General features: G+C 46.0%; 1 protein-coding gene and 1 non-coding gene across 6 annotated transcripts in view; one reads left to right on the forward strand and one right to left on the reverse strand.

Annotated features, from left to right (window-relative positions):
• Window positions 1-9,341, forward strand: part of MARF1 (meiosis regulator and mRNA stability factor 1) — a 46,745-nt gene extending 37,404 nt beyond the window's left edge. For all 5 annotated transcript variants that reach the window (XM_017533238.2, XM_017533245.2, XM_017533266.2 and 2 more), the window contains 6 exons: window positions 1,389-1,619; window positions 3,413-3,625; window positions 4,911-4,971; window positions 5,059-5,184; window positions 6,563-6,733; window positions 8,768-9,341. In XM_017533238.2, coding sequence (XP_017388727.1) covers window positions 1,389-1,619; window positions 3,413-3,625; window positions 4,911-4,971; window positions 5,059-5,184; window positions 6,563-6,733; window positions 8,768-9,009 — 1,044 coding nt within the window. In that variant the 3' untranslated portion in view covers window positions 9,010-9,341. The remainder of the gene's footprint in view (window positions 1-1,388; window positions 1,620-3,412; window positions 3,626-4,910; window positions 4,972-5,058; window positions 5,185-6,562; window positions 6,734-8,767) is intronic.
• LOC119472221 lies at window positions 8,548-8,651 on the reverse strand. Its single transcript, XR_005201343.1, has one exon. It is a non-coding gene; the product is annotated as a U6 spliceosomal RNA (small nuclear RNA).
• Window positions 9,342-12,543: the final 3,202 nt, after the last annotated feature.

Raw genomic sequence — 12,543 nt, forward strand, 5'->3', positions numbered from 1 at the left:
TTTTAGTAGAGACGGGGTTTCACCATGTTGACCAGGATGGTCTCGATCTCTTGACCTCGTGATCCACCCGCCTCGGCCTCCCAAAGTGCTGGGATTACAGGCTTGAGCCACTGCGCCCGGCTGCATTGGTGTTTCTAAAAGCTCCCTAGGTAATTCTAATTCATAGTAGCCGGGATTGAGAATCAAGGGATGGATCCACATGGCACCAGAGGAGCACACTCTGGTTTGGTTTCTTTCCTAAGCGGCTTTGGTAGTGGTGATCTGGGTAGCTAAGATGACTGGGATCCCCTGGACTGATATCGACTGGTTGATTAAACCTGCTTCTGAGGAGGAAATCTATACAGTCCCATACCCATGGAAAGTGGGGTGGGAGCCTGCCAGCCTCCCTCCTGCCTTGGCTCTGGCAGAACCAGATAAAGAAGCCCTGGTCTTGGAATGACTCCTCAGGTGCCACCCACCTCTCTCTGCCTCTCAGAATCCAAGCTCCAAAGAGTACCAACTTAGCCCTGCCAAGACCTTTGGCCCTGGCAGGAAAACCAGATAAAGGGGGCAGACGAGCTGTCAGGATAAGCATTGTTTATGAGAGCAGTGCCAGAGCCACACGTGTGCCAAAGCTCTAACTGTTTTTGTGCCAGGAAAGGCTGAGTCCATAGACAGCCCCGCCACCCAAGGCCTGCTGGTCTCAGTCACCAGATGCATGTTTCTTCATGTGGGTGTTTGGTTCCCAAATGACAATCTCTGTCTGTTTTTCAAGGTTTCCATCTCAATGCATTTAACCACCTAAATCTTTTATCTCCTTGAGGGTCTGAAATAATTGAGGAGTGGGCAGGTACTAGTCAGATGAAAATACCAGCTTTGTGGTAATAACAGACTAGAAAAATGCAGTTTGCCTTGTAGTCAGAGTAGGCCCTCTCTCACCTTCCCAGTCCAGCCCTGGAGATGCATGTGGGCTAAGTTGGGTCTGCACAGAAGCCATGTGAGTGTTGCCTCCCCATCCCCCACCCCACCTCGAGCACAGCAGCCCACACTTCACAAGCTTGGGCCCCTGGCTGTAAGCTGGCCAGTCTTTCTCCTCCTTACAGTGGAGGGGATGGAAAGAATGAATGAAAAAATAAAGAGAACGATGCAATTTCCTTCCTCATTATTACCTTGATGAGAGCTTTTAGTTGTGGACCAGCACAGGGAGGACAGTTTCTGCTTCGTTGTTGGTCTGGTGTCCCAAAGAAGCTAAAAAAAAAAAAATCCACTTGCTTTATTTCAGTGTAAGAGAAAAAGTTAAAGATTTGTCATCTCTTGGTCTCATTAACCAAAATGAAATGAGCTGAGTTAGGTATAACCTACGTTGTCTCTCCTGAGTTATGAAAAGTGTGAATTCTTGTTTTCCCCAGGTAACCGATATAGAATCTGGCAAACAGATTCAGCTGATCAACCGAAAGTCTCTGCGATCTCTCACTGCCCAGTTGCTGGTACTGTTGATGTCTTGGGAAGGAACCACGCATCTTTCTGTTGAGGAGCTCAAGAGACATTATGAAAGTACCCACAATACTCCCCTTAACCCCTGTGAATACGGATTCATGTCCTTGACTGAACTGCTGAAGAGCCTGCCGTACTTGGTTGAGGTGAGCATGTTAATGGTTCTTTAGAACTCTTATTGAAGACTATGGCTTGAGCACTTGTAGATTACCTGCTGGTATAGCTTAGAGTGTGGAGAGCTGGAAGAGATTTCACAGATGAACACATTGCGACCTCAGGCAGTAAAGCAGCGCTGCCTAAATGAGTGGCAGAAACCAGAATGAAGCCTGGTCTCCAGATCCTGACACTGGCATGCATTTGTCCTCTTCCAGGATGGATTTTGCTGCTGTTTGTCTTTCTGAATTAGCTGGTTTATTTGGTGGCTTGAAGTGAGAGATCAGTGAGGCGAGCGCGGAAAGGAAGGTTGGCCAGCCCACCCCCCAGGCAGCCTTTCAAGAATGTCACTTCAGGATTGGCAGAATCTTAAGAGAATACTGCATGCAATTCTTGGGCAATAGATATAAAAACATAGAGTAAATAAATGAAATCCTCGAAAAAAATAAGTTACCAAAATTCACTCAAAAAGTTAAAAATTAGACCAGTTACCATAAAAGAGACTATAAAAGATCACAGAAATTTACCACTGAAAAATGCATCAGGACCAAGTGGGATAACAACGGAATTTTAACCAACCCTGAAAGACTAGATAAATCCAACTTTTAAAAATGCATTCTGGGGCTGGGCAAGGTGGTGCACATCTGTAATCCCAGCTACTAAGAAGGCTGGGGCTAGAGAATCCCTGGAGCCAGGAATTTGAGACCAGCCTGGGCAACATAGCAAGAACCCATCTCTAAGAAACAAAATACTATTCAAGGCTGCCAAAAAAGAAAACAGTAAACCTTACCACTTACTTTTATGAAGCCAAAATAAACTTTAATAGCAAAAACATAAGGTAGTCCCTTACAAGAAAATGATCCTAAATAAGATATTAGCAGATGAGCCCCAACAATTTAAAAGAATAATATACCATTATCATCTAACTATGGGACAGATCATTAGATAATGAAATGATAGAAATCCAACATTTTCTAAACCCTGTTAGTATCTATCCTAAGAACACCAGTTCTGGACGGTGTTAATGGATGTTCCAGGACAGAGGACTTTTCCTGGGCAGCTCAGATTGGGAATATCCCTTCTCCTGGCGATTCCAGAGCATGTCAAAGACTCTGAAAGGGTTTGTGGTAAAGAAATCTTCCTTACCCTATATACACAAGGGTTTTGTGTTTGTTTTTTGTTGCTTTTGATGTGTTTTTAAAGAATGCTAGCGTCATCCTCCATCACAGTGTTTCTTGAAAACTGATTTGGGAGATGCGGTTTAATGACCTCAGCGTCCACTGTGTGTACAGTGATTTGCCACCACGGTTTGCCTCCCCCGATTTCTTCTCTACTCACACACGTTCTTCAGACCTCTGCAGTCTTAGACTTGCAAATAGAACTGAAGTTTGCTGGAGGCTATAGCCTTCTCATGGAGGAAATCCTTGAATAAATCCCTCATCCTCCTCTTCCCCCCCTTCCTTTCTCCCTCCATCCTTCCTCCTTTCTTTTTCATCTTCTTTGTTGTCATCTTTATCTAATCCATCTTCGTCTAATTTGTCTTCATCTTGTCTTCTTCGTCATCTTTGTCTTCTTTGTCTTTGCTGTCATCTTCATCATCATCTTCATTTTGTCTCTGTTGTCTTCGTCTTCGTCTTTTTTGTCATCATCATCTTCATCTTTGTCATCTTTGTTGCCTTCTTCCTCGTCTTTGACTCTGGGCCTTTTCCCTCAGCAGGAGGAAAAACTTTCCAGGAGGCAGGGCCAGTCACTGACATTTCTGATGCCACCTTTTCTTTTTAACCAGGTTTTCACTAATGATAAGACAGAAGAATGTGTGAAGCTCACAAGTCTGTATTTGTTTGCAAAGAATGTGCGGTCTTTACTTCATACTTACCACTACCAGCAGATCTTCCTTCATGAGTTTTCCATGGCCTACACCAAGTATGTCGGAGAAACTCTGCAGCCCAAGACCTACGGCCACAGCAGCGTGGAGGAGCTCTTGGGAGCAATCCCCCAGGTGGGCATTTTTCTCAGCTTCTGGGAGAGCGTCTTCCGAAGACCCACAGCTGACTTTCCTGATGAGAAAAATAAAATGCTGCCAGAATAACAAAGTGGCAGGCATTTTGAACTGATCTTTTAAAAACATACCTTTGGCCTAAAGTAAATGATTTTAGCATTTCTCCTTGATCTCTAAACCTTCATTAAATCCCTGCCTGCCTGGTGAGTAAGTCTCAGGCTATAACCCCAGAAAGGTGTTGGGTAATGAGCGAGTCAGGACCACCAAGCCGGCAGCTAGTCAAAGTGGTCAGCTCAGTAATGGCCAGGAGCCCTGTGCTTAGTGGACGTGTTGAGGAGGGCTGTGTCAGGGCCCACTTGCCTTGTGTGGGGAATCTGGTGCGGAACCTGCAAGGATGTGCCTGAGAGAACCACGTGACAAGGAGGGGAGAGAGCATTCTGAGCAGAGGGCGTAGCATGAGCAGATACGGGACAGTGACAAGTGGCATGGAGTGTTGAGAGCCCAACAGGGAGCTGAGAGCTCTGTTAGCGAGGGAGTGGTGGAGAGAGCTAGAGCCCAGGTTTGCAATTGAAAAGCATCCCAGTGGCTGCTGTCCATGGTAGAGGCTAGAGAACCAAGCATGGAAGAGGAACTGGGCTAGGACCCTGGCCACTGCAGAGGTCTGGGTCAGTGTTAGATGGAGGGATTGAGCCAGAGTGAAAACAGTAGAAGAGAGGAAGTAGGAAGGCCCTAGGCAACGTTCGCCTGGGAGCTGAGATCAGTGACCTAGCAACGGCGTGCACAAGTCGGGGGCCTGAGAGCCCAGCTCCACCACCACACCTCTGCTTGGCTGAGGCTGAGAGCGGCACCATCAGGGAGAGGACTTGGAGATTCTGATAATGAACTTAGTTTAAGGGTTTGAGAGATTGCTCTTAATTCTTTTAGGTGGTGTTTAGTTTCTGCAAAAAAAAAAAAAAAAACGGCAAGAGCTCTCATGTGAGAACTACTTTAATTTATATGCCAAAGCTTGTGTTTGGAAGACAGTCTTTTTAAGAATTATAAAGAATATTTCTGAAGCTGTGTCTCAGGATTTTTGAACTACTCTGCTTTTTATAGGGGCATGTTTCTGTCAGCTTCTTCTGTTGCTTTAAAAGCTAAGGGGAGAGTAGAGAAACATGCTTCTCGGCAGTAACTCAGTTCCTAAATTCTAGCCTCAGGCAGGCGCCATAGGTCACACTCTTCCTGAATGTTAGGGCTTCTGTCCCTCCTTTTCCACTGCTTAACCAGTAGTATGTCTTGTGTGCAGGTGGTCTGGATAAAAGGACATGGTCATAAGAGAATTGTAGTGTTAAAAAATGACATGAAAAGTAAGTAAGCACCCATCCCCTCCCCCCTTAAAAAATCACGGTTCTCTCACTGACATTTCTCTCTGACGGGTGCTGTTTGTCCTCTAGGTCGTTTGAATTCACTCAGTCTCTCCCCTGCCAGTCATGAAAACCAGCCCTCAGAGGGCTCGTGCACCCTGGAGGTGTCCGAACCGCACACAGCCTCGGAACGCAAGCTTGGTGCCGGCGGCAGTGGTAAGAAAGGAAGAGCAGAGACAGCAGAGCTTGTGAAATTCTAGGAGAAATGGTTTGGGGTCGGGGAGAGCAAGCGAGAGGACTCCGGAAAGTCATCTCATTCACCAAAGTTAAATAGCCATACATTTTTTAAAGCAGTTTCGGTATTAAGTTAGTAACAGAGGAAAAATTGACCTATGTTGTTAGCACTGCATGGTCGACTGGCTAAAGTCTCTGAAGGATGTTGGCACCCCCATAATGATCATCTTACCCCAGTTCAGGTGTTGAAGAAAAAAATTACTCTGACACTTGTTACAATGGAAATTCATCACTCTTGGAACACGAGAGAGAGAGCCAACTCCCAGTACATAGCCTAGGAGCAGGATGAGGGCTCAGCGGATGGAAAATTACTAAGAAGATTCCTGCTATAGGCAGGCAGGCCAAGGATCTAGACATCGGTGTTTGGGGCTAAGGAATTGGGTCAGATATGAAGGGTGATGAGATCTCAAGGGTGAGGGGATTCTCACTCAACTGACTCGAGCTAAGACTGGGCCTGGCAAGTTCAGAGCAGACATGGAAGGCCAAGGCCAAGCCTGGTTCAGAAGAGGGCTCAGGGAGCCTGACTCAGCCTGGGCAACACGTCTTTGTTGCAGGGTAGTCCCAGGCAGGACTTGATAGACTAATAGATTAATATTACCCAAAATTACACCAAGTCACATAGATTTCAGGTCGATCCACCTCTGTAGGAGAGGCCAACTCTCATGCATGTTAAAGCAGTTCTAACTTTTCTGAGGGACTTTTGAATTCATTGTAATAGGTGAGAATTTTGTCTTCATATGGCGCGGTGAGAATAGATAGCGCATTACTGTGCCCTGTGCCCTTAGGATAACTGCATTACACAGTATTTGACATTGTATGAGGCACCCGACTGGGAATCATCTGCCTAAGCTGGCCCACAGCCTTCAGCAGCGCTCGCCTGTGCTCTGCAGCAGAGGGACAGAAATCTCGGGCGGTTCTGTATTATAGCTTACCCAGAGTTGGCAGCTAGGAAGCCGGGGAACTGGGGCCCAGGGCTTCAGATTCTGAGCTTCCGCATGCTGATAACCATACACACCCCTTGGGTTGTCCCCTATCTCTGGAAGCTGATTGCAGGACCCTTTTCCCTGCTCGGGCCTTTTCCTAAGAACACAGGTCTTCAGGAGAACTGGCTTTATAAGGCATTCCATTATCAGGATCTTCTGGGGTTTTTTTGGTTTGTTTTTCATTTTTTAAATACCTTAAGTATTTCTTGACTCTCAGTCTTTAAAGCTTAGAAGGAAAACCTCCGGTGTGAATCCGGCGAGTGTGGTTGGGTGGGCGTGGAGGTCCTGTGGTGTCACAGCCCGCCTTCTTTGCCCAGGGCCCAGTCACACAGAGCAGGAGCTTCTCCGCCTGACCGACGACTCCCCCGTCGACCTCCTGTGTGCGCCTGTACCCTCGTGCCTGCCATCCCCTCAACTGAGACCAGACCCTGTCGTCCTCCAGTCTGCTGATCTCATTCAGTTTGAGGAGCACCCTCAAGAGCCTTCTGGTAGGTGACACCTGTTGTTGTGGGGTTTTCTTTGGGGTTTAAAACCTAAAACCGTGGTGTGATGCTGATACAGTAAATGGTTGATGGAGATGGGAGGAGACCACCCCTTTTCAGGTGGAAAACACCTATGCTGAGTATTCGACCTTCTTTCCCCACCTGAGTTTCTGCAGAATTGGATTCACAACCCAAGGTTGCCTGGCAAGCTTCAGGCAAGGGCCAGTCGGCAGCTCTGGGGGGCTGGTGGTGCAGGGCTGTGGACGGGCCCACAGGGGAGGGTGAGGGTCCTCCTGGGCCTCTGCTCTCCCAGACTTTGTGAAGGTTTGGCCACTCTGAGGCACACCTGCCACCAGATATACAAGTCACCTGTGGTGTGGACCCAGAGGGCCTAAGGGCTTTATAAAGGGGTGAATGGAGGGAGCCATCTGTGACTGGAGCGCCTGGACTGTGCCCAGTGATCTGAGAACAGATAGGAAGCCGAGCACACTGAGTCCCAGCCTAGGGCAGGCATTGGCACCAACCCTGTGCTCAGAGCTGACAGACGCCATCACATTCAGCTCTCACCAGGGCTCTGTATGGGGCGGCCGCTTTGTTCCACAGGCTGTGTGACTGAGGCACAGCTGGTGGCATCACTAGAGAGGTAGTGGCCCGGGGCTGCTGGGCTAGCAAGGGGAGAGCTGGGATTGGAACTCAGGCCCTCTTGTCCTGCGGTGTCGCCTGGCTCTGGAGAGGACGGCCCACCTGCCGCATACAGGCTCTTCCCTGCTCTTCACCCGTTGGAACCCAGCTCCTCCCCACTGCTGATGCTGCTTTCTGGGTCACCAGGAACAACCCGCGGACTCCTGACTTGGTTTTTACCGTCTGAGTTGTCCTCAGCAGTGTGCAGCCCTGTTGCCCAGTGAAAGAACTGAGGCTGTTGACCTGGAAAATAGGAGATGGGGAGTGTAACTGGCGGCAGATAGAAGCAGCCTGTGCAAACAGGTGTAGACGCACACCACGTGCCTTTGCAGTGCCTCACTAGGGTTGGTGGCAGATGGATATTAGCTCTTTCTTGGGGTTGTGGCCTTTGTGCCTTTAGTCTGGGTGAGTTCAACTGCATGCACCTGATGAGAGGAAACTAATTGAAATAGTGTGGGTAGTTGTGTCAGCCGCTTTCCCTGTGAGGGTCAGCCTGGGCGGGTGCTGGCTCTGCTGTCTCCTCTGCCAGTCTTACTTTCCATGGGCCTTTGGGAGCAGGAGCCCGTGCCATGCACAGTGGGAGTCTAAGGCATAATGATACATCTGTTTCAAGCAGCGTGTGGCCCTGTGTATGCAGCAGGTGAATTACGTGTGGCTCAGCCACAGAAATGGCAGCGTAGAAGCACTGCAGGAGAGCAAGCTGTACTCCATTTTCTGGTTTCTGAGGGTAATTTTGACTCTTATCCCTGGTAATAGACCCATGATAGCGTAGGTCCTGTATAAATGGAATAGGCCAGGAGCTCCCTGACACTGAGATGCTCTGACCCCACCCCCCAACCCCCAGCTACTGCCCCCCACCTCCTGAGGAAGTCTTTAAGTCTTGGATAGTTTATGGGTCCTTAATATCTGGCAGAGAGAATCAATGGGCAGAGAATCCAAAATGGGGAAAAAAAAACTTTAAACTTTGCTCATTAATTTATAGCTCAAAATAGAGATCTCTGCAACTTTGTAATCCAACGGGAGAGGTGGGATGCGGTTTATAGGTATTTGATTTCTGTACCGCTTACACTGGCCACACAACTCATATGTAAGCTGTGGCATAGATGTAGCATTTAGAGGGCTTTCTTATTTTTATTTTTTTTAATATGGAACGCTTCACAAATTTGTGTGTCATCCTTGCACAGGGGCCATGCTCATCTCTGTATCATTCCAATCTTAGTACATGTGCTGCCGAAGTGAGCACAAGGGTTATTTTTTTTAAATATCTTTTGAGAAAATATGAGCAAGAAACAGAAAACCCACACTCCACATTTCTTACAGATCCTGGAACTCAGTCTGTTTGCTTTTCTGTGTTTACAGAAATTATGATGTTAAACCAAGAAGGAAAAATTGAGATTCCAATACCAGTAAAGAGCAGAACTCTGACCTCTGACTCCAGCTCATCTTGCGTCTCAGCAGCCGTCCCCATGGCTCTCTGCCCCTCCGAAACCCCAGAGTTGCTGCTCAGCAGGGACCCCGCAGAAAGCCCAGCCAAAAAGCAACCCAAAAATAGAGTAAAATTGGCAGCCAACTTTTCCTTAGCACCTATAACCAAGCTTTAACTCCCATTTTGAATATAGAATTAGAATGGGAAAACACTGTCTGATTCTGCACACAAAAGTGGGTTTCAAAAATACATCCTTTTCCGTTGTCCTGAGAACCCCCTGGAAACCATTTCCTCCTTCTTAGATGTATTCTGTAACATTTTTTCTTTTACCTTGAACACAGCTTTGAGCTGAAATCTTTCTTTTCTTTCTTCTATTTCTTTCTTTTTTCAATTATTTGAAGAACTTGTGGCATTTGTTAAAGAATCCTTAACGTATTTTACCAAATTTTTCGTAACTGTATGAAATATGATGGTGTTCCGAAAGCAGCAAGCACTAAGAAGTCAAGTAGCAGGAAGCGGTGTTTGCTTCCGCTGAGCCACATCGGTGGTGTCATCCTACATGTAGCATATATAGTCTCTCGGCCTTGCTTACTGATGTTTCCAAGAGTATTAACGCAGTGCGTGGCATGTCCCGCAAGCCTGCGTGTTCACACACTGAAGGAGAAGAGTAGGTGAGGGGTTGAGGGTGTATTTTCAGGTCGGAATGTGAAGATTCCTGGCTTCCACGTGACTTGTAAGTGTGCCTCGTTTTTTATTTAAACTATGTCTGTAGTTGACAAATGTGGCTTCATCACAAATTTTTTTAAACGTTTCTACTTTGGGGTTCCATTTAGGAGCTTTCTAGAAAGTTGAGGATGTTTTAAGCTTCCCTTCGGTGTTCCAGTTGGATACGAAGTAGGTTAGGAAAAGGAGATGGTCTCGATGTCATGGATCGACACCATGTAGTCAGCATTCAGATTACAACACACATTCTTGTGTGTCAAGAGGCAGCATTGGGAAGAATCTGATTTTCTAAAATATGCATGAAGTGCATAAATTACAAATCAGAGCTGAGTGGAGAGGTGCTTCAGCAGCAGCAGCAGGGTCAATACGATTTCCACTGGGAAGAGACAGGAATTCTACCTACACATGGGAAGGCCAAGGTTGATCCACTTAACCATGTTATTGTAATTTTAAAGCTGGTTTCGGTAGCTGGGAAGCTTTGTGTGTGTTTGTCAGCTCAGCATCTTTTAATCGTGTCTGATTTTACTCTCGTTACTTCTCGCTGTTGGAAGCATGTCTGGGTGTTTTGTGGCATCTGATGTGGAACAGCCTTCCTCTCCAGGTGCCTGAGCTGTCCGCCGACGGGTGGCCTCTCAGCCCCCTAGAGAAACCTGACATTTACAATGGATTGTATCTGTCGGGCAAAAAAAAAGGCGGATGCAGAGCAGAAAGAACCTGTTGGCATAAGGTCTACTAGTTAGATGGTTTTTTTGGGGGGAAATGTTTCTATTTTGTAACTTCTAGAAAGCCAGAAAATGGACTCTGATTTCATAGCCAGCATTTTGATAAAAGGCCACAAAATAAGGGCTACAGAGAGATTTTTACAAGTCGGTTTTTTTGTTCCCCAAATCTTTTAAATGAAGCCAGTGATTCCCAGTTCTTAACACATGGGCCCAGTCAAGACAGAGCAACATGGAAAACCCTCTAAGTATTATGGCACTCTCGGAATCCTTCTGAAGGCATTTCCTCTACAGACATAGTGTTACAGGAAGTGAAATGCACATGTGCAATTTTTTTAAAGGAGCTTTTAAACAATGTAATAAAGTCGGTTGCCTTATTCTAAGATTTCATAAGGCTGAGTTTGCACGCTTGGACTTGAGTTTTGCTAGCATGTAAAGAGTGGTGGACTTTAAAACCGTAAGAGGTATCATTACAAGTCACCTGGAACAGACTCAAAGAACAGGCTCTTTGAGCAACAGATAAAAGAAGAAACAAGTTCTGTGCCATCCCGTGAGTGTGTCTTAGTACCACTCACTGGAGTTGCTGCTTAGTCTGGGACATGTGTGTGACTCTAACAATTGCTGTCTGAAAATGAGAGAGAAGACGTCAGAAGCACGTTGTATTCATAATGTACTCTACAATGGCCAGTCCAATTGCTATCTATTTTTTTATCCAGAGGCTTAATTAAATGATGTGGTAAAATGATGTTTGAACATTAAGACAATGTAATTCTTTATTTCTGGGTGGAAAAATGTACCAGATTAGATTTATCTGTTTAAAAAAAAAGACAAAAGTTATCACCAAAACCCCCTTTCCCATCTTGCACTGTTTGTTTTGGATTGGGTTTGGGGGAAAGAGATGTTTTTCTTAATTGTCTACTTTGTTTGAACACTTTTGTTGTGGTTCAAGTGCTGTTTTGTGTGTTGGGACCAAACAGTTGTCAATAAACTTTACAAGCAAGCATCTATTTTGAGTTTTCCAGGTGAGTGGTTTTGTCTGTCTGTCTGTCTATGGGGAGGGATTATAAACCAATCCAGTTCTGCCATCATTCATTTTGGGTCTCCCCAACTCCTCACCTCTTCTGAAAATAGAACTGTGAGTTGGAGAGCAAATCAGTCTGCATTTTAGAGGCCTTTTAAACTCAGCACACAACTAAGCAGGTGACTGGATGGTCGGCCCTTTGTGGTCAGGATCTTCCCAAGTTTCTCAGCCTTTGTTCCAGATTATAATTACATGTGAGAAAATACAGTAACCACAGAAACCTTCCAGTTAGAAAACTCCATTAATTCCTCGGCTCTCTCTTCTTGTGAAAGAAATCCACCATGCCCGCTGTCTTGTTTTTGGTCACTGCTAGCGAGACCCCATCTCTGTTTTAAAAATAATTGCCCAAGCACAGATCACGCCTGTAATCCCAGCACTTTGGGAGGCCAAGGTGGGCAGATGACAAGGTCAAGAGATCAAGACCAGCCTGGCCAACATGGAGAAACTCCGTCTCTACTAAAAATAGAAAATTAGCCAGGCATGGTGGCGCACAACTGTAATCCCAGCTACTCGGGAGGCTGAGGCAGGAGAATCACTTGAATCTGGGAGGTGGAGGTTGCAGTGAGCTGAGATCATACCACTGCACTCCAGCCTGGGTGACAGAGCGAAACTCTGTCTCAAAAAAACAAAAATTAAAAAATAGTAATAATTAAGCCAGGTGAGGTGGCTCACGCCTGTAATCACAGCACTTTGGGAGGCTGAGGTAGGAGAATTGCGTGTCAGGGGTTCAAGACCAGCTTGAGCAACATAGGGAGACCTCCATCTCTAGAAATAATTTTTAAAAATTAAAAGGTGAAAAAATATTTAAAAAAAATTTTTTTAATTGACAGGGCTGCTTTGGAGATGTGGCCAGATTCTGGAGAAATTTAGGAGGCAGATGCTAAAGACTTGGCCATTGAATAGGCAGAGGAGACACAGACGAGTCAAAGGCAAATCTGAGGATGACCTTGGGCAACCCGGTGGTTCCCTTTCCTGAAATGGGAAACACCAGAGAAGCTGAGTGCAGTTGAGGTCAATGGTCCACCAGCTTTTCTTAAGGATTCCAAGACTTAGTCTGGGCTAAAATTAAAAATAAATTAAATAAAGACTATGGCCAATGTGGAAGCAGAAGGGCCGGAAAGGTACAAAGAAGGGTGGAGGCCATGAGGAAAGATGAGATAGAGGAATCTTTTTTTTTTTTTTTTTT

Source organism: Cebus imitator, unplaced genomic scaffold (genome assembly GCF_001604975.1).
Source record: "Cebus imitator isolate Cc_AM_T3 unplaced genomic scaffold, Cebus_imitator-1.0 Scaffold4, whole genome shotgun sequence".
NCBI classification, from domain to species: domain Eukaryota; kingdom Metazoa; phylum Chordata; class Mammalia; order Primates; family Cebidae; genus Cebus; species Cebus imitator.